The sequence below is a fragment of the Stenella coeruleoalba genome (assembly GCF_951394435.1).
Source record: "Stenella coeruleoalba genome assembly, chromosome: 2".
In the NCBI taxonomy this organism is placed as follows: domain Eukaryota; kingdom Metazoa; phylum Chordata; class Mammalia; order Artiodactyla; family Delphinidae; genus Stenella; species Stenella coeruleoalba.
Window position 1 is genome coordinate 163,819,224 of NC_137147.1, and position 22,472 is coordinate 163,841,695.

Below are 22,472 nucleotides of genomic sequence, written 5' to 3' on the forward strand. Positions count from 1 at the left end.
ACGGATGCAAAATTGTTGTTGAAGGTGGATACGATGAGGAGTGTCTCACTCGGCTATCTGGATGACATCATCTTTGTGTATAAACTTTAGAATTACCTTTGTTGATATTCACACAATAACTTCCTGGGGTTTTGATTAGGATTCCATTGAATCTATAGATCAAGGTGGGGAGAAGTAATGTCTTGACAATATCAAGTCTTCTTACGCATGACCGTGGATTATCTCTCCATTTATTTAGTTTTTTGATTTCTTTCATCAGAGTTTTGTAGTTTTCCTCAAATAGGTCTTGTACATATTTTGTTAGATGGCTTTCTTTTTAATATTATTGTATCTCCCTAATTGGTACTTAGATTTCTGATTGGTTAAATTATTTGGTTTGGATTCAATTTGTGGTAATTTGTTAATAAAATATTTTTCCTTCTTTTGTCTCTATTTTTTTTTTTTTTTTTTTTTTGTGGTACGCGGGCCTCTCACTGCTGTGGCCTCTCCTGTTGTGGAGCACAGGCTCCGGACGCGCAGGCTCAGCGGCCATGGCTCACGGGCCCAGCCGCTCCGCGGCACGTGGGATCCTCCCGGACCGGGGCACGAACCCGTGTCCCCTGCATCGGCAGGCGGACCCTCAACCACCGCGCCACCAGGGAAGCCCATGTCTCTATTTTTATAACTGATGGGTGTTAACAGAATGTTCCTCTGTTCATGTCTTAGATTTTTTGGAGTAGTTGTAAAAATGACTCTCTGTCTCACAGTTTTTGGGAATAGCTGTCTGTAATTTAGAAAATTTAGTTGATTTCAGTAAAGATTTGTTAATTGATTCATACTGTTGTAATTCTTATACTTTTATATAACAGATTAAGAAATTAGGGTAAAGGTAGTTTGTCAGATAGTGTCATACTAGTTATGATTTTTGGTTTGGAAAATGTGGTTAATGAATCACTCGGATGGAGATAGCCAAGACTGATTCTGTGAGACTTATATTGTAAGCTGGTGTAAGTGAGGAAATAGGCAGAGTCAGTGGTAGCACAAGGTACTTTTGTTGATATTTATAGAACCTTGATTTTTTTTTTAAGCAGAAGTACTTTGTTTTTCTTAAGTTAGTTAATTAAGGGTGGTGCTGACTGTGACAGTGTTAACTACTACCTTACCTTGTAGTTTGTGAAATGATGCATTATATTCCTTTAGTAATTTCCTAGCAAAGTCACATTTATTTGGGTATGAATTAAAGATGTGAATTTGTTCCTTTATTGAGGAATAACTTAGAAAAGTGTTAAATGTTTAAGTTTTTTTTTTTTCATTTATAGATCCCATATATAGAGCATTAATTGTTTCGTAGATCAGAAACATTCTCAGCTATCTGGAGAAAGTCAGCTTTCTCACTCTATTCTTTTTTCCCTTCCAGTTAATTAAAATTCATGTGGTGCACAAATTAGTTAATGATGACTTGGGGTGGCTCATCTTAGACGAAATATTTCAGTGGTTTCACTGTGACACATTAGAACTATACTTTGTTCACTCTTAGAATTGTAGACTGGGAGGCAGTGTGGCATAGGGGAGACCATGGCCTTTGGAGACCTGGTGGCTCTATTCCTTCCTAGCAGTGCTCCTTTGGGCAAGTTACTTAACCTCACCAAATTTCTTTCTCCTCATTGTTAGTTGTCTTCGTGGGGTATTTAACATAAAGATGACTTTCTTGTGTGTGGTGCAGAGTACATATTATAACAGAATTCTGTCTCCATTCTCGTCTGTATTTCCACAGTCCACTTGGTAAAACTGCAACTGAGGTGATCTTTCTAAAGCCAAAAACTAGTCATGTCTTTTCTTTCTGAAAATCCTTCAGTGGCTCCCCTTTAGCCTCAGGATGAAGCCCAAATTCCTCAAGGGTCTGTAGGATTTCTCTAGCCTTGTGGCATATTTCCTTCTCCGTTGAGCCTGCTGACTAAGCTTGCTTACCTCCAAGCTAATGTTCCTGTTAATTTCATTCTGCTTTGAACTCTGTCCTTTGCTCTTTCTGACCTTCCTCTTTCTGACCCCAAGCTGCTTCTGTTGTTCAGAACATTAGGTTAAATAAAATTCCTATCTTTTAAGTGCATATGACAAGATTAAGAGCTGTGTGGTACACAGTCCTAGCTCCACCATTTACCGTTTAGGGGATCTTTGGACAGATTAGTATCTCTGAGCTTTACATAGTGCCTTACCTGTGAAACCAGGATGTCTGCTTAGTTTACTATGTGAAAAATGCTTTGAAAACCAGTAATACATGCTGTTGAAAGTATTACTATCAGGAGTACATTTTGGGTATTCGTAAGAGGATATATTTCTTAATGTTCAAGAAGAAAAATGATGGTATGGATTGAATTATGCCCCCTGCTCCCAAATTTATATGTTGAAGCCCTAACCGCCCCCCCACCCGTATAACTACTGTGTTGGAGATAGGGCCTTTGAAGAGGTGATTAAGGTTAAATGAGGTCATAGGATGGAGCTCTGGTCCAACAGAACTGGTGTCCTTATTATAAAAGAGGAAGAGACACCAGAGGATGAGGACGCAGTGAGAAAGGTGACTGTCTCTGCAAGCCAGGAAGAGAGCTCCAGAAACAGAAGCCTGATCTTGGATTTTCCAGTCTCTAGAACTGTGAGAAAATAAATTTCTGTTGTTTAAGCCAGTCAGTCTGTGGTATTTTGTTACGGCAGCCTGAGCAGACTAATACAGATTAAAATATAATTGCCTTGTGGGAAGGGCAAACTAGGCTGATTTTTCAGATAAATTGTAATGAATAACACAGTCAGCTATAAATTAGTGGATTAGTTTGGAAAATAGTCTTGGTAATTTGGAAGTTACTCTAATAGATTTTTTTTTGTGTCTGTATGACTAGGAGTATTACTATAAATTGTTAATTTCTAGTTTAACCAAGACTCTTTTTGGGAAACTTACTCTCCCCCTCCCTCATATAAAAGTTAAGTCATGGGCTTCCCTGGTGGCACAGTGGTTGAGAGTCCGCCTGCCGATGCAGGGGACACGGGTTCGTGCCCCGGTCCGGGAGGATCCCGCGTGCCGCGGAGCGGCTGGGCCTGTGAGCCATGGCCGCTGAGCCTGCGCGTCTGGAGCCTGTGCTCTGTGATGGGAGAGGCCACAGCAGTGAGAGGCCCGCGTACCACAAAAAAAAAAAAAAAAAGTTAAGTCATTTAGGATGCATTAGGTTTGCAGGTAGTAAACTCATCTCAATTAAGATTAAACAATAAGAAACATTTATTGTTACTTTGTATTACAAGAAATTCCAAGGTAAGATTATCCTACTGTTGGTTAATTCTTTAGCTCACTGTCATCAAGGATTCAAATTCTGTTTCCCCCTCATGCTGTACTAAGACAGCCTTCTTCTTAGTCTCCTGGTGTCTGCAAAAATGTTACATGGTTATTGTTGAACATTTGGAAATGTCACAGAAGGATAAGGATGAAAACACAGATCATTTATAATCCAGCTGTTAACATGCTGATGTATCTTCTCTCATTATCTGATGAGTTAGCTTGTGTAGGTATTTAATTATACCAAAGAAAATTAGGTCAGCGTATATACACAGATATATATTCTGTTTTTTTTCCCATTAAGATTATACCAAGAGAATTCTCTTAGTAAAAATAATCATTTTTGCTTGTTATTGGAGTAATGATCATTTAAAATATTGGATATAGAGAAATATAAAGAATATTTAAAAATCACCCAGAGATGACCACTACTGTATTGATACATTTCCTTTTAGACCTTTTCTGAGGTGTATACACATTTCTTTTAAAAAAGCAAATACATAATCATTTTATATCTTGCTTTTTTTTTTTTTCTGCGGTACGCGGGCCTCTCACTGTTGTGACTTCTCCCGTTGCGGAGCACAGGCTCCGGACGCGCAGGCTCAGCGGCCATGGCTCACAGGCCCAGCCGCTCCGCGGCATGTGGGATCCTCATGGACCAGGGCACGAACCCGTGTCCCCTGCATTGGCAGGCGGACTCTCAACCACTGCGCCACCAGGGAAGCCCTATATCTTGCTTTTATTACTAAGTATTTTATATACCTTCTCTTGTAGTGTGTACTCCATATGGTGTATACTCATACTCCTGTTTCTTTGCTTCTTCACTCTCACCCCACACCTATGGCCTCATGAGGAGTCCCAGTCGACTGAGGAAGAAAACACTTTGGTCTAGTTTACAGATGGTTCTACATAATATGCTGGTACCACCTGAAGATGGACATCTGTAGCATTATAGCCATACTCAGCAGTTACCCAGAAGGGCAGTGGTGAAGGGAAATTCTCCCAGTGGATAGATCTTTTTTTTTTTTATTGACGTATAGTTAATACACAATACTGTGTTAGTTTCAGGTGTACAGCAAAGTGATTCAGTTATATATATATATATTTTTTCTTTCAGATTGTTTTCCATTATAGGTTATTACAAGATATTGAATATAGTTCCCTGTGCTATAAATACTTGTTGCAAACCACTGGTAGATCTTTGAGCAGTGCACCTAGTTGTTTTGTCTTGAAAGAGATGGTTAGAGATGTGGACTCACTCTAATTCATGGCAGTAGCTAATTGTTCGGCTAATTGATGATGGGCTTGGAAGGAACATAATTGGAAGTATGGGGAATAGATATATAGATATGCTTCCAAACGGACACAGAGTAATATTTGTGTTCATTGTGAATGCCCATCAAAGAGCAGCCTCAGCAGAGAAGGATCTTAGTGATCAGGTGGACAGGACGTTACCTCTGGATTTCACCCTCTTTCCCTATCCACCTCTATCCTTGCCCAGCGAGCTCATGAAAAAGACACTGGTGGCAGGCATGGAGATTGTGCATATACTCAGAAACATCATTTTCCACTCACCAGACCAACCTGGCTACTGCTACTGCTGAATGACCACCTTGCCAATAGCAGAGAGCCACCAATGACCCCCTAAGAGGGCACCATTCCTCTGGAGGGACCAGCCAGATATCTGGTGGCAGGTGGTTGGCATTGGACTACTTCCATAATGGAGAGGACAGCACTTTTTTCTCCCTGAAAAAGCTGCTTACTCTGGGTATGGATTTGCTTTCCCTCTCTGCATTGTTTCTGCCAAAACTCTTTGTGACTTTCAGAATGCGTTAATTATGTCTTGGTATTTGATATCACATTGCTTCTGACCAGGCAGTTCATTTTACAGCAAGTGAAATGTGTCATTGGGTTCATGTTCACGGAATCCCTGGTCTTACCATGTTCCCCATTAGCCTGAAGGAGCTGAATTGATAGAACAGTGGAATGTCCTTTTGAGGACTCACTGCCCAGTTGGTGGCAATTCTTTGCAGTGTTGGGGTAGTGTTCTTTAAGATGTGGTCTAGTCTCTGAATCAGCCACCGGTGTGTGGTGGGGTTTCTCTTGTAGCCAGCATTCATATGTCAGGGAATCAAGAGGTGGAAACGAGGTGACGTTTTCTCACGATTACCCGTAATGATCCACTACCAAAAATTTTTCTTCTGTATTCACAACTCTGGGGCATGCTGGTTTAGAGTTCTTAGTTCCAAAGAGAGGAATGCTTTTATTGGGGAATGCAGTGCTGGTTCTATTAAACTGGAAGTTGAGCACCAGTCACTTTGGCTTCCTCGTGCCAGTGAACTAACAGGCAAAGCAGGAGATTACTGTATTGGTTACTGTGATTGATCCTGACTCTCAAGTGGAAATTGGGTTGCTACTGCACAATGGGGGTAAAGAGGAGTATGTCTGGAATGCAGGAGATCCTCTGGAGTGCCTTTTACCACTCCTGTCTCCTATGATAAAAAAGTTAATGCAAAACAAAAAACAACCCATTACAAGTAGGACTGCTAATGGCAGAGAAGGTTTGAGTCAGCCCACCAGGCAAGAACAACAACCATATGAGGTGATTGCTGAGGGCAAATGAAATATGTAATGGATAGTAGGAGAAGAAAATTATGATAAACACCAGCTATGACCTCATGACCAGTTATAGAATGAAAACTCTAGTAGTTATGAATATTTGTTCTGTATCTTAATATTTGTGTACATAGTAACCTATTCTCTGCCCCCCCATTCTTCTGTATTTAACTTAAGGTGTGTTATTAGTGGTTAACGTTGTATTTCAATATTTAAGTTACAGGATATCAAAGGGGAAGTACAACTCAACTAAGAAAGGAAAGAACATTACTCAAAGAGAAAAGTAGACTTTGTACTCTCTTTTGGGGAGATGGCATCTTTTTGGTTGTATGAGGGATGGTTGCATTATGTTAGACTGAAGCGTGATTTTGCTGTTGTTTTTATTTAGGAGCTGAATATGATGACAGAGGTGTGTGTGTACCATATTGACAGAGGGTATCACGGTGGTTCATACTATATCAGTTTACTTAAGGTGGAATTGTGTATGGCATAGTTATAGTATGGTTCCTTCCCTGCATGTTTGTGGATTAGAATTGGCTAAAAGAGAATTTGTGTAAGCAACACTCACTAACCTCTGAAGGTTTTTGTGGTAAGATGCAGTGAGAGATGCAGAGGTGTTGGTGGGTTCCAACTTGACCTTGGTCTCCTTTGCTCTGCATCCAGCTCTCTTTCTTGGTTGCTGATAATTTGATCAACAGTGGCATCAGGCCCACTCACCTGGTGGGAGACCTACAGCTTCCCAGATCTCTCCATGAGTCTTTCCGTTGCAGTTGCTTTTCTGCAGCTGGATGTGTTGGGTGTCTCAGATAGACTATTTGATGACTCTCTGATCCTCATACTTCCCTCTGGGACCTTCACAACTTTCCCAGCTATTCCTATAATTGTGTAAAGTAAAATTCTATAATTTCTTATTCTGTAACTCATAGTGGTTCTACTTCCCAGTTTGAATTCTGACTTAATGCATTTTCCTTGTTGGTAAATACCTAGATCACTTTTATTGACTGCACGGCATTCTAATACATGAATATTTTAACCACCAGTCATTGGCCATTTAGATTGTTTCTAGGTTTTGTGGGGTTTTTTTTCTGTTACAAACAAAGGTGTGGACATTCTTGAGCATACAGTTTCTTTGCACTTGGCCTTTTATTTCTTTTGGGTAATTCCTAGAAGTGAAGAATATATGCATTTTAAAGAACCATGATACATATTGTCCAATTGCACCCTCCAGCAGAATGTTAAAGTGCTTGCCCAGGCAACACTCCTGATCGTCATGGCTCTTTCAGTTTAATTCCTTTTAAGAAGAAATAAGATTATATGAGAAGATAATTAGTTAACATGGAAGGAGTTGATGGAAGGAACCCAGTGTCTTGGACTCCTGTGCAATATATCCTGTCAACAATACACTGACATTATTTAACTTATTTAATACATTTAACTTATTTTGTGTTTAAATGTAGTTGCTCTTTCTAAAACTGGGTTTTTACAGGTTCTCATTAAGCCTGTTTTTTATAAATATAATTCCTTTACCATCCTGTAGTATGGTACAGGATGGTAAAGGAATGAGTCTGGATTAAGTGTCATTGACTGAGGCTATAATTAGGGTAAAACCTAAAGTTTCAGAATGTAATTATTTGGTTATTGGAAATGCCCTGGAGTTATAAATTGACTTGTGAAGGTTTAAAAACATGATCTATGTTAGAGTTGAATTTGGAATGTTATTTAATAAGTATACCAGCTAACGGGCTTTCCTGGTGGCACAGTGGTTAAAAATCCGCCTGCCAATGCAGGGAACATGAGTTCGAGCCCTGGACCAGGAAGATCCCACATGCCGTGGAGCCCATGCGCCACAACTACTGAGCCTGCGTTCTAGAGCCCATGCGCCACAACTACTGAGCCTGCGTTCTAGAGCCCACGAGCCACAACTACTGAAGCCCGTGTGCCTAGAGCCCATGCTCGGCAACAAGAGAAGCCACCGCAATGAGAAGCGCATGCACCGCAATGAGAAGCCCGCGCACCACAATGAAGAGTAGCCCCTGCTCGCTGCAACTAGAGAAAGCCCGCGCACAGCAATGAAGACCCAACGTAGCCAAAAATAAATAAATAAATTTATTTAAAAACAAAGTATATATATGAGTATACCAGCCGTTGATTGTTCTGTGTTAGCTCTTCAATTAAAGAAGAGCGTGTGCAACAACTCCCATGCCTGTACCTCAAAACTGTGTGACACAACAGGCAGCAGGGATTTCCCCTGGATTTTGCTGGGAATGAAAGGACTATTAGGCAGTTAGCAGTTACTTTAAGTGGGAGGTGGTGGGGAGGAGCTGTGATAGAGCTTACAGTGACTAGGTTTCAACCTGAATTGTTATGCAAAAATTTATTCTTCTTGCTGGATATTTGCTGTAACTTGGTAGGGTTTCTTTTTGTTTCCTTTTTATTTTTATTGGAATAGGTATTGTGTTGGAGAAAAATTAGATCCTTTCAATGTTAGCTAGGTATTGAGTGTATGCATACATACCCTAATCCCCATGGCTCCAACCAGGATTTGGCCTGTGTGCTCTTTTTTCCTGAATCCTCACATCCCTCTCCACGAAGTGATTATGGATTCCTCCTGGAAAGTTTCTCAAGTCTCAAACTAACCAAATACCTAGGTGGCCTTCAGCAAAGTAGATGTTTTGTTTTGTGTGTATAAAACTCCTCCTGTTACAGGTATTAAAAGTTGACATTTTAAATCCTTCTCATTACCATTAACATACTTCTTTAAAAATAAAAAGAGTTTTTAAACTTTGTAGAGTGTATTTTAGCCGTTCTAAGAAACTTTCTCCTCACCCCCGCATATTAACATTTCTGTAACTGGGATGCATTTTACAATTAATGTTGTCCTTAAAAAGCTATCAGCCAAGCAGCAGTTGTTATTGTTCCCAGTTGTCTTTGTATGAATTTGGGTGGTTTTGCTGTTGGTATAACTGTATTATTGCAACCTGTCAACAAACCATTTAAGGACCATTTGAGGAAAGAAAAGAGTCAAACCATTTAAGGAACATTTGAAGAAAGAAAAGAGTCTTGGGTTTTCTCTTAAAAAATTTTTTTTTGATACCTCCTGGTAAGATTAAGGTAGTACCAGCATCAAAGTTTACAGAATTAGTGTCAGGAGCTTGGAGCAAAGTCCTGGGAATAAAGGTGGAACCTTATTTTAAAAGATGTATCACACGTAGTAGGAAGTTCACAGCATCTCCTATATATTATTCCAGCCTCTCTGTTTAATCTGAATCTGATCATGAGGAAACAATCAGACAAATCCAGGTTGTAGGACTTCCTATAAGACAGCTGGCCTGGAATTTTAAAATAATGTCTATGTTTTGAAAGAGAAAAAAAGGTCAGGGTTGGGAGGGGTTATTCTAGTTTTAAGGAAACAATAGACATGACTGTCAAGAGCTGTGCACAATCTTTGGTTACATCTTGAATCATACAAAACAAAAGATGTAAAGAGTTTGTTTTGGAAGTTGGAAAAATTTGAAAATGAGCTCTGTAGCTGGTATTACTCTGTGATTAAGAGTGACATACAAAGTTCACCATCTAAATCCCAAAGAGCATTTTCTTTTAGTATAAAATAAAATTTCTTCATAAGAAAGCATTCTGACATAATTGAGTTGGCAGGTTTTTTTCTGAGTGATACATAAAAATGGTGCCTCTGACATAGCTGTTTTGTTGGAGTCATTGAAATATGGTGTTTTTTGGTAGATGTGGGCTATTTTGTAATGAATTATCATGAAATATCTTCCATTTTTTCATTGGAAAAACCTTACTTAAATATTTGAAATATTCTGTGGGAAAAATACTGACTGGAAAAGTTTCTGGCAAGTTTGGATTAGAGTTAAGTTAGAAGTTGTTAAACAGATACAGTGTGGTGACATTTCTGCAAAGAGTGGGAGGAAAGGTAAAGACAGAAGCAAGATGGTTAAAACTTTTTTTTTAAATGCCCATGAGACCCCTGTTTTGTTACCTAAGCAGGGTTATTAAACCACTTGCAATTAGGACACAGAGAAATTATTGTTCCTCAAAGAAAACAAACTATTTTCAAATCCTCTTGTCAGACTTTAAAGAAGGTTCAAGGTAAGTAAGAAAGAGAACATTTTAATTTGTCATACTATTTTTCTGAAATGTTATTAGGCTAGTACTGTAGGATATGTGCTAGGTATAGGCTCTGTTTTCCCTGTAGGACATCTTGCAATAGTTGGGCCCTATATTAGAAATGATGCTCTTAAAGTTAGTTTATAGGTTAATGTTTGTTTGGAACTTAATTATACAGCTAAAATGTTACAGAGAAGAGTTGGGAGAAAGTGATTAGTTTTATTAGACTTGTAAAATAAATAAACAAATACTTTTTTTCTTTTGGCCTCACCACGTGTCTTGAGGGATCTTAGTTCCTCAACCAGGGATCAAACCTGCCCCCTCTGCAGTGATAGCACAGAGTCCTAACCACTGGACCTCCAGGAAATTCCCAATAAACAAGTACTTTTTTTTTAAATAAATTTATTTATTTGTTTATTTTATTTTTGCCTGCGTTGGGTCTTCGTTGCTGCGTGTGGGCTTGCTCTCGTTGCAGCGAGTGGGGGCTACTCTTTGTTGCGGTGCGCAGGCTTCTCACTGCGGTGACTTCTCTTGTTGTGGAGCACCGGCTCTAGGCTCCTGGGCTTCAGCAGTTGCAGCATGCAGGCTCAGTAGTTGTGGCTCGCGGGCTCTAGAGCGCAGGCTCGGTAGTTGTGGCACATGGGCTTAGTTGCTCCGCGGCATGTGGGATCTTCCCGGACCTGGGCTTGAACCCATGTCCCACGCATTGGCAGGCAGATTCTTAACCACTGCGCCACCAAGAAGTCCCAACAAGTACTTTTAATAAATCAACAGTAGTAGTGTTTGAGGAATACAGATTTAAGGTGGAGCTAGAGCAAAATGACAGTATTGATGTTTTGGTATTTATTTCATATGATATAAAAATATCTAGGGCTTCCCTGGTGGCGCAGTGGTTAAGAATCCGCCTGCATCTGGGAAGATCCCACCTGCCGCGGAGCAACTATGCCTGTGTGCCACAACTACTGAGCCTGTGCTCTAGAGCCTGTGAGCCACAACTCCTGAGCCCGTGTGCCACAACTACTGAAGCCCATATGCATAGAGCCTGTGCTCCACAACAAGAGAAGCCACTGCAATGAGAAGCTGTGCACTGCAACGAAGAGTAGCCCCTGCTCGCCACAACCATAGACAAGCCTGCACGCAGCAATGAAGATCCAACACAGCCAAAAATAAAATAAATAAATTTATATAAAAAAAGAAAAACTTCCTTAAAAAAAAATCTGTATTAAAATGGGTATTTTAAGATATTTTCTAAGGGTCCTGACTTCATTTAAAAATCAGTGAAACTTAATTTTTAATATATTTTAGATATAAAACTTTGCAAGCATTATAAAACCAAGTAAAATGTGAATTTTTAAAACTAAATATGACATTTATTGAAGTTGAAGGACAGATACATGGGGTTATCATATTACTCTTTCTACATATATATAAGACTCTATGCTAACCAGGGGAACAGTAGGAGATATTTGTAATTCACTGTACATGTTTTCCATTGGATTCCTACAGATACGAAATAATGCCATCTCTTGTTTGGTTATTTAGAGGAAGCTGGATTTGAACTTGCTTTTCACATTGATGCCCTGATTAAAATCAGGGTCTTAATACTAGAGGAATTAAAATGAGAGTAGGCAACAATCAGTTACTGCCATAATCATGAAGCTATTGAAAATTGTTTTTTAAAAAAGAATAGGAAGAGAAAAATAGCACATGGGAAAATGCTCATGGTATATTTTTAAATGAAAAAAGGTTATGTAGCTATAGAGTATGGTAAGTTTTACATTCTTGTATACATACATGTACTTGAGAGACTTTGAAGAAAATACACTAAACTGTTAACAAGGTCAATTTGAATGATAGGACCATGGTACATTAACTTTTAAATTTCTCTCTCTCTCTCTTTGTTAAAAAAGCAGGCAAAAATGAAACCATATAGTATTTTTTTCACTTAGAATGCATTCCTTTTTAAATTTTTTAATTCATTTTATTTTTGGCTGAGTTGGGTCTTTGTTGCTGCACGTGGGCTTTCTCTGGTTCTGGTGAGCGCAGGCTTCTCACTGCGGTGGCTTCTCTTGTGGAGCATGGGCCCTAGGCACGTGGGCTTCAGTAGTTGTGGCTCACGGGCTCTAGAGCACAGGCTCAGTAGTTGTGGCTCACAGGCTTAGTTGCTCTGTGGTATGTGGGATCTTCCTGGACCAGGGCTCGAACCCGTGTCCCCTGAATTGGCAGACAGATTCTTAACCACTGTGCCACCAGGGAAGCCCTGCATTACTTTTTTTTTTTTTTTCCCCTGCATTACTTTTTAAGCATACTCATGACAAGGATGTTCTCTCTATCTCTTTTGGGGTTTAAGTAATTACTTGTGATAGAGGTAGAAAGGTTTTTCTTGTGGTCGTATGTGAAGGTTGAGAATGAGGGAGAGGAAGTGTGGTTAAAGATAAATGTATAGTTATGAGAGAGATTGCTTATAACTCCATAATTTCCACTTTAGGGAGTGAAAAACGAGATTATTTTGCCTGTGTAGTCACCTTGAGGGGCAAGAAAAGGACTTAATAGGAGTAGTTTTACTTGAAAAGTTTCTTTTCTCTAGCTAAGCTTGGTATCCACAGGTGGATAAATGAGGAAGAAGAGAGCTAGTTTTATATATGGGCTCTTCAGAAAATTCAGTTATCTAAAGAATTTCCTGTTTAGTTCTTGGCTACATTGTTTATTTTGAGTTTAGCTCTTTTAAATAATTAACTTTTCCTTTAAAGCTGAATACTTTTATTTCCATTTTAAGCAAACTTCATTAGTGGCATAAGACAGGGATGGCAAATGGGTTACGTATCACGTGTCAGCTCCTAGAGTGATTAGTTAAAAGTATATAGACTTTTGTAGGAAGACTGCTATAATTGATTAACAGTGTCTGTTTCAGCTCCTTGGAGAAGTGCTGGCTATTTGTCTTCTGGTTTATAATCCATTTTGTGTGATCCTTTGGAACATACTAAGGCTGCTTGGTAGTTAATACAGTAAAAGCACCAAAGAAGGGCTTCCCTGGTGGCACAGTGGTTGAGAGTCCGCCTGCCGATGCAGGGGACACGGGTTCGTGCCCCGGTCTGGGAAAATCCCACATGCCGCGGAGTGGCTGGGCCCGTGAGCCATGGCCGCTGGGCCTGCGTGTCCGGAGCCTGTGTTCCACAACGGGAGAGGCCACAACAGTGAGAGGCCCGTATACCGCAAAAAAAAAAAAAAAAAACACCAAAGAATGAGGGAGACCAACTATTGGATACTAAACTTACAAACCTGAAATAAGTGACAACAGTAATTCTTGTGCAGATTTAACTTTTAAATCCATGGTCTGTAGAGGAAATTAACTGTGACTAGAACTGCACTGTCTCCAGTAAGGCCACAATCTACATATGGCTCTTGAGCCTTTAAAATGTGGCTAGTTTGGGAAACTGAATTTTAAAATTTTATTTGATTTTAATTATTTTAAATTTAAATTTAAAATAGAAGCAGTGTAAAATGGTTTCTGTTAAATACAGCTTTACTTTTTTGGTAGGGCTACATTTTACTTTAACCATTGCATCGGAAGACGCATGGGAAGTTTTTACGTCTAGGCCTGGAAGTAGCACCTGTATCTGCTGTCATTCCATTGACAATACTTAGTTAACACATCCATCACTTTATGTATATCTTTTTTTTTTTTTTGCTGAGAACATGTAAGTTCTACCCTATTAGCAGATTTCAGTTATGCAGTACAGTGTTAACTACAGTCACCATGTTTTACATTTAGGCCTTTTCGTTGGACAGAGTTAGGATATTGATATATAATACGTGATAAAATCAAAATTAGGTTCAAGTGAATGCTTTCAGTTTAAATCCAGAGCTATAGTTTTTTCTTAACTTCATTCTTCTTACATCAGAATCTCTTTTGAATTATGCCAAACATCTCAGGTCTCAATGACTTAAACATAAGTAATGACTTGCTTTGTCCCACACTACACAAACAATAGTCTCAGGATAATAATTCCAAAAAAACCATCAGCAACAAAGTGATTGAAAACAGCTTTAGTATTTTTTTGTTTTCCTCTTTCAGTTGTTTTCGTCCTAAGGATAAGCTCCATTAAGAATGTACAATCAGGGCTTCCCTGGTGGCGCAGTGGTTGAGAGTCTGCCTGCCGATGCAGGGGACACGGGTTCGTGCCCCGGTCCGGGAAGATGCCACATGCCGCGGAGCGGCTGGGCCTGCGCTGCTGGAGCCTGTGCTCTGCAACGGGAGAGGCCACAACAGTGAGAGGCCTGCGTACCGAAAAAAAAAAAAAAAAAAAAAAAAAAAGAATGTACAATCAAAATTTCTGTGCTTTGAAGCCACTTTTAGGATATTTTCTTTCTGGTTAAGCCACTAATTGGATGCACAGTTAGGCTCATTTGATTAATTTTACATTTAATTTTGGGAAATTCCTTTTTAAAATTTAATTTTGTTATAATTGTATGAATTATTTACATAGTTCCAAAAACAAATCTAAAAACAAGGTATGTTTAAAGAATCTTATCCATGTTCTCGCCAACCTATTTACCCCCGACCCCATATGTAATTATTTTTTAAAGATGTTATGTTTTATCCTTTTTTCTTAAAAAATAAAAACATATATTTATCTTTCCCCATTTCTTAAGTAATAGCATTCAATAAACATTTTTATTTTCTATCTTTTTTTTTTTCACCTTAGCAATATTCTGGAGATCGAGTGTAGTGGTAATAACGACATCCCTCAACGTTCCTTCTTAGAGCTGTATAGTACTCTGCTGTTTGGAGGTCCCATAGTTTATTCAACCAGTCCCCCATCACTGGTTATATCAGTTTCTAGTCTTTTCTATTGCAAATAGTGCTGTAATGAATAATTACATAATATTTTTGCCAGTGATTATTTGAGATAGATTCCTAAAAGTGAAATTACTGGGACAGAAAATAAGTCCATGTGTAATTTTGCTGGCTATCACCAGCAGTATTATCAGAGAGTCTTTCCCACAACTTTGCAGTCCCACTTTTGGATTTTTGCTGGATGGGTAGGTGAGAAATAATATCTCATATTAGTTTGCATCTGCATTTCTTGTCTGTGATGAGCGATGTTGGATTTTTTAAAAAAAGGTTAAGAGTGGTTGCATTGCTTCTTTTTTTTTTTTTTTTGAACTGTTAGATCTCTGTTCCATTGTTTCTATTTATTCTCGGCCTTTTAAATTTTAGATTACATATTGTTATACAAGTTGCTGGCCACCCTGCTCCCCGCCCCCCTCCATTCCCTCCACCTCCCCCTGCCCCCCAGAGTTTATCACTTGTATTTGAATTTTGCTCTGAACTTTGTCTCTGAACATTTCTTACTGTTTGACTCTGACTTGTGTACTAGAGTTTGGGAAGAATGGATGGGTAAAGGGTGGGGTCATAAGATTTACAGTAGTTTTTGTGGAGATGAGAAGCTTGGTTGTAATGGTTAATGGGGGGTTTGGATTTCTGATGGTGATTAATGTAAACAGGAATGTAAGGTAGAATGGATTTATAGTCCATATCACTGGACTAGTAGATGTGATTTTTTTGTTAAATTAACATTTGTTAATTAGAGCCCCAGGGTGTCATGGATGGTGAGCTCAAGGTTCAACAAAAGACTGGAAGGGAAAGTGAAATAGAGACATTTATTACTCACAGGTCCTGGAGGAGATACACAGCATGCCTTGAGGGGACACGTGGCGAGGTCAGTGCAGGGTGCAGGCAGAGAGTGAGCAGTAGGACCTGAGGCACGCGCCTTTATTAGGGTCCAAGGGTAGAGTGCTTTGTGGTTCATCAGACAGGTCCGATAAATTTTTTGATTCAGTTGGGCTTTTCTATTAAAAAATATAAATTATAACTCTACCTTTCTATAGAACAGATGTTTAATGAATGTTAACCTAAATAAATATTGGTTGTTTTTGTTCTTATTTCAGGCTACAGACAAGAGAAAAGCTTTAGAAGAGACCAAAGCCTACACAACCCAATCCCTAGCTAGTGTTGCTTATCAAATAAATGCATTGGCTAACAATGTACTCCAGTTGCTGGACATCCAGGCCTCTCAGCTTCGGAGAATGGAGTCTTCCATCAATCATATCTCACAGGTAACAGCTTGTAAAAAGCTTTAAATTCACATTTAATTAACTGGCAATATAGTATCAATAGGTAGCCTAGAAATATGGAGTCCTTACTCATTTTCTTACTGACTGACTAGTCATTACCGCTTTCAGCTTTAGCTTTGGGTTCAGTAAGCCTACTCTTCTTTTTTTTTAAAGTTTTTGTGTGTGTTTGGTAAAATATACATACCAGTGGTTATTGGTCTGTGGTTTTGGTGTTAGTGTAGTGCTGGTCTTACAAAATATGTTGGACAGTATTCCCTCCTCTTCAGTTTTATGGAAGAGTGTGTGGTATAATTGATTTTCATCCATTGCATTGATTTTCATTCTGGTCTTTTTTCTCTTTTTTTCCTTATCCATTTACCCTAAATGCTACCTTTACTATGTATGTTTTTTATTGTAGTTGGGGAGTTTTTGAAAGGCAGCAGATTGTATTGTTATTCAATTTAAAAAATTCTAGAACCTAGCACTAAACCTGCCATATGCTTAGCATTCAGTAAGTGTTTGTTAAAATTTCTGTTTAGGAGGGGTTGGTCTGTATACTATTCAATACAATACATGGAAATATTTAATAAACATTTGAATAGAGAAAAAAGTCCTGTGGGCATGTAGTTTGGGTGGTGCTGAAGGAGTGACATTTAAGTTGGGGTTTGAAGGGAGCCTGTGCATTTATCATATTGACATGGAGTGCAGATGCATTCCAGTCTAAGGCAACGGCGTTAGACAAAGACATGATGGCTTGTTCAGGGTGACTAGAATGTAGGTTTTGTTTGGAATGAGGAATGTACCTGGAGGTTAGTTTGGAAAAATAAATCTGAAGTTCTAAATTGTAGTTCATTTCTCTTTGATTTGGTTTCATTGATAAAGCTGAATGACAGCTTGTGCTTCATTAGGGGAGTAGGTGTATGCTTTTGTTGCTTCTCTGCTTCTCTTACCTGCTTGGTGGGAAATATACAGCTCCTGAATCAGACCAGCATGTTTAGCAGAAAAAGAGAGTATCAGTCTTCCCTAACCATCATCAGATGGCAGACTGATGTGATTAAGCCTTGAAGCAAGGGAAAGAGGATCCTTTGGAAACTGGAGACTCTGTTCTTTAGTTTTAAGGCAGACAGCAGGCTATCCTCCCTCTGTTCAATATGCTTTTTGGAGAAATGAATCACCCAAGCCCATATTCTGCCTCAGATAGTCTCTTTGTGGTGTTGAGGAAGCAAACCTCCAAACCCGTACCTGTTGATCACAAAGTTTGGGCTAAACCATATTTTAGTTCTGTCCTAATCAATAGTAATAACTGGGGACTGGTCTCATCTCACTTAGAATAAGGGCTACGTTTTTCAAAAAGGGACTTTGGGCGCTTCCCTGGTGGCGCAGTGGTTGGGAGTCCGCCTGCCGATGCAGAGGACGCGGGTTCATGCCCCGGTCCGGGAGGATCCCACATGCCACGGAGCGGCTGGACCCGTGGGCCATGGCCGCTGGGCCTGCGCATCCAGAGCCTGTGCTCCGCGACGGGAGAGGCCATAGCGGTGGGAGGCCCGCGTACCGCAGGGAAAAAAAAAAAGGGACTTTGGAACCCTCCTTCTTCTGTTTTGATTATAAGCGGTTAGTTTGGGAGTTTCTTTCCAGATCTTCTGACCTTTTGGTTGTCTGTAAGCCATTCACCAGGCTATAGCTTGAACCTCCTAATCAGTTGCTGGGTCTTTACAGTTGCCTAATCTTGTTTCAAAGCCTGGAAATGGTTTTTCACTTCCTGTGGTTTAAACCTCAGATACCTTAGCGTGGCATAAAAGGCCCTTTGGTCTGGTCTCTTCCAGCTCTCATCACATTCCTGCCATGCTCAACTTCTTGAAGTGTTCCAAACACGGCATGCAATTTTGTGCTTCTTTGCTTTTCCGTAATCTGTTTATCTTACTTGGAATTAACTTTGTTCATCTCTGTTCTGCTTAACATAAGCGCCAGATGAAGCCTTCACTGATTAGCTCAGGGTAGGGTTACTGACGCAGTCTATGCTCTGCCGTCTTCCTCCTTGTATCAGTTACTTGAGGTATCGATACATGTCTGTCTCCCCTTCCTCTCTCTTTGAAGGTAAAGATCATCCTGTGTAAGTACCACACCCCGACCGATTGTGCCCCAGGAGCTCCTCATCTCTGTATCCTCAGTACGTAGTTAACCAGAGCTTAAGAGGTGGTTTGAAAAGTATTTTTTGAATGAGACAGTGTGGTATGGTCTGCTTTGAAGTCATAAAGATCTGGGTTTGAATCCTAGTTCTGCCAGCATGTGATTTGATCAGAACCTAACTTTTTTGAGTTTAGTTTTCTCATATGCAAAATTGGGGCTATAGAGCTGACCTTAGAGATGAAATAAAGAATTGCATGTAAAGCATTTAGCCTAACACCTGGATATAACACGTTGGCATTATTAGTCATCATAGCTAATCATCCATTCTTTCTCTTATATTCAGCCTCTCTTCAATTCCCCCTCCAATCAACATTATTTTCCCCCATCTTAAAAAAAGCATTCCTTACCATGTGTTTTGAGATATTACCTTTTCTCTCTTGACAGTTCACAGCCTGAGTTCTTGAATCTGTCATCTTGTGGCATCTTCTTCCTTGAAACATATATATGCCTCAGTCCATTGTGGTTTGATTTTGTCTCCTTCTACTCCATGGATGTTGCTTTTGCAAAAAGGAGCAGTGATATCTTTCTTTTAAATCTAGAAATATTTTTTGCCACCTCTTCCTTGTTGCTTTTATTTGTGGCACGTGACAAATTTGTGATTATGTTTGTTTACTTATTTAATGCCTGTTCCTTCTCTTAGAGGTAAGTTTAATGATGACAGAAACCTCATCTGTTTGGTTCATCACTGTGTCCCTAGTGTCTCCCTTAGGGTCTGGCAAGGAGTAGATCCTTGAATCTTTAAATTATCCGTGTGGAACTTCAGAAAATCTGTAGTCCTTTGTGAATAAGCATCACTGTTTTTATTTTCTTTCAAATTAATTAATTAATTAAAATATTTATTAACATTAGCTTTTAAAATTTATTTTATTTTATTTGTTTTATTTTTGGCTGTGTTGGATCTTTGTTGCTGTGTGCAGGCATTCTCTAGTTGTGTCGAGCGGGGGCTGCTCTTTGTTGCGGTGTGCGGGCTTCTCATTGCGGTGGCCTCTCTTGTTGTGGAGCACGGGCTCTAGGCGCATGGGCTTCCATAGTTGTGGCACACAGGCTCAGTAGTTGTGGCTCACGGGCTCTAGAGCGCAGGCTCAGTAGTTGTGGCTCACGGGCTTAGTTGCTCTGCAGCATGTGGGATCTTCCCAGACCAGGGCTCAAACCCGTGTCCCCTGCATTGGCAGGCGGATTCTTAATCACTGCGCCACCAGGGAAGCCCAATATTTATTTATTTATTTGGCTACACAGGGTCTTAGTTGCAGCACTTGAGATCTTCATTGCCGGGATCTTCGTTGCGGCATTCAAGATCTAGTTCCCTGACCAGGGATTGAACCCGGGCCCCCTGCATTGGAAGTGCAGAGTCTTACCCACTAGACCACCAGGGACGTCCCTCATTGTTGTTTTTAGAAAGTTCTCCATTTCAAAGGAAAATGAATGTACCCTAAGGTAAATTTTGAATTATCAATGATTTGGTTCAAAATCTTAAACATAGAACTTAATGTGGTCACTGAAAATATTTTTGCCCACCTGTTCCCTGAGAAAGTCCAAGTGTGGAGAATTAAAAAAAGGCTGAAGTGGATTAGAACCTGTAATTACATAGTGGCAGTGTTTGCAGTCTTCTCCATACTCACACTCTGCCTTGCAGTTCTTGTGAAACAACCAGGCAGGAGCTGGTCAACAGATAAGAGCGAGAATTGACCATTACCATTAAAAAGAAAATCTCTGTGCCTATTACTTTTATTAAAAACCCACACCCACCTCTATGAGATGATATTTCAATCCTTAAACTTTGCCTTCAGGACAAAGGCTGGATTGTTGGTGTGGTATTGATGCAAGCATGGTCTTGTCTTCCCTTGCCTTTCTAGCTTCATTCCTTCCCTCCCTTCACACTCTGTGCTTCAAACCTCCTCATTCAGAGCTCTAGCAGTGTGTGCTGTAGTGGCTGTAGTCCCTTTGCTTGGAATGTCTGTCTCCCGGATTTCCTCTGCCTGGCTCACTCCTGCTCACTGTTTAGGCTTCAGCTTAATTGTCCTGGTCTCATGGAAACCTTTTCCTTGGTTCCAGAAGGCTAGGTTTGATCTTTCCTTGTACTTCTGTGCCTACTCCTTCATGACAGATAGCTTATGTTTGTTCTTCCTGATCTGTTCTCTCCCCGCTGGTCTTTACCCTGGGAGGTTTACTGTATGCATTATGTCAATGGGCGTCTGTGACTTCCGGCTTCAGATAGGGTGCAGCCAGTGTGGACATGGGTAGATCGGAAGCGGTGAGAAAGGTAAGCTCAGAATATTTATTTCCCTGGTTTCTTCCTGGTGGACTGGCTGTGTCCCAAGACAAGTCATTATTCCCCTCAATAAAGCCCTTCCTGGTAGCCTTGTCTGTGTGACTTTCTCTTCCTCGTTCTGGTAATCTCTCCTGCCCTTGTCCTTTTGGATTTAGGGGTGCTGTTGCTGCTGCTAACACTAGTTCCTGTACCTTCCTTTCTGTTCCCCTATCCCTCACCATTCCTTTGTCTTTAGTCCGTCTATGTTATAAATGCTCTTTGAATTTTTCTAATTGGAATAGTTTGTCAGTTTCTGATTGGAAATCTGGCTAATACAGCCCACCATGTGTTATTTCTGATACTGCCCCCTCTCTTTCCTCCTGTTTTTGCCTTTGCCCTCACTTAGGGAAGCAGGAAGCTCAGCTGGTAAAGTTCTAAAGCACCCTCTTTCTACTTCAGACAGGACAGTGCTACTTTTGTTTATATTACATAATGAGATTCTGTGTAAGAGTTGATTTGAAATTAGGATGAACAACAGAAAGATTTGAAAATCAGTGACTGCAAGAAAAATCTTAAAATCTTTTTAACAGCATTTAAGTTTCTTTAAGAGGCCTGGCACCTGCCTTTATTTTTAGCCTTATCCCTTACTACTAACCCACCTAGGACCTTTAAATTCCAGGGATAAGAAATCTCTCTGCCTGTCAGTGTCCTGGCTCCTATTGTTACAGACATGTTTCACCTGGCTAACTCCCACTCGTCCTTGAGGTCTTACCCTAAATTTTATTAAAGGGTGGTTTTCCCCAATTCCCCTTTCTGGCCTGCCTCCCACCTGCGCACATACTATTAGAATTCTGTTAGTTGTTTTTATAGCGTCCTATACTTCCCTTTCATCGCATTTATTATTAGAATTACATCGTTAATTTGTCCTATTCACCGTCTGCCTTCCATAGGGTTCACTGTGACCTTTGCTGTATTTCTGGTGTCTAGCATGCATATGTCTATTTATTCAACAAATAAAAGGGAAGGAAGTTATAGTGGAAAGTCTCAGTCTCTTTAGAGGAGCCCAATGCAGAGACTTTAGGGCCATTAGAATTTGTAACAGTTTTTTTTTTTTTTTTTTTGCAGTACGTGGGCCTCTCACTGTTGTGGCCTCTCCCCGTTGCGTGTAACAGTTTTGAATGGGGCCATCCCTTTTTAATTTCAAAAGTCATTGTATCCTTATTTTAGAGAAACCATATTTGGTTGTGTTCCTCCACAGATTAATGGAACATTGATTGCTAAATACCTCTGAATCATTGAACTTGAAAAAAAAAAAAGTCTTGCTCTCATTTTTATCACTGAGTAGTAAAGATGACTTAAAATATTTTTTTGGAGGGGGAGGAGGGACAATTTTAAACTCACAGAAAAATTGCATGTACAGGACAAAGAACTTTTTTGTTTTGGACTGTTTGAGAATAACCTGCTGCTATGATGCCCCATCACTCCTGAATACTTTGGTGTGTATTTTCTATACATAAGTACATGCTACTGCATAGCCATAAAACAGTCATCAAAATCAGGTTAATTACCATCTAATCCACACATTCTACTTATCTGCCAGTTTGTTCAGTAGCTTTATGGGAAAAAGACCCAGTTCAGAAGCATTTAGTTATCATGTCTCCTCAACCTTCTTCAAACTGCAACAGTTCCTCAGTCTACCCTTGACTTCACCTGACCTTGATACTTTTGAAAATTATAGGCCAGTCAGTTTGTAGAATGTCAATATGAATATGTTTGTTTCTTCATGATTAGATTCATGTGATAAATTAAAGATAACTTTTTGGAGGCAATAGCTTCCTATTTAAAAACCACTTTCATTGTCTTAATTTTTTTTTTTTTTTG

The 22,472-nt window shown here is 39.8% G+C and overlaps 1 protein-coding gene across 14 annotated transcripts in view; it reads left to right on the forward strand.

The window, feature by feature from the left end:
* ABI1 (abl interactor 1) overlaps window positions 1-22,472 on the forward strand; it is a gene marked incomplete at its 3' end in the record, with an annotated part of 106,164 nt that overhangs the window by 27,425 nt on the left and 56,267 nt on the right. For all 14 annotated transcript variants that reach the window (XM_079914898.1, XM_079914899.1, XM_079914894.1 and 11 more), the window contains exon 2: window positions 15,992-16,159. In XM_079914898.1, coding sequence (XP_079771024.1) covers window positions 15,992-16,159 — 168 coding nt within the window. The remainder of the gene's footprint in view (window positions 1-15,991; window positions 16,160-22,472) is intronic.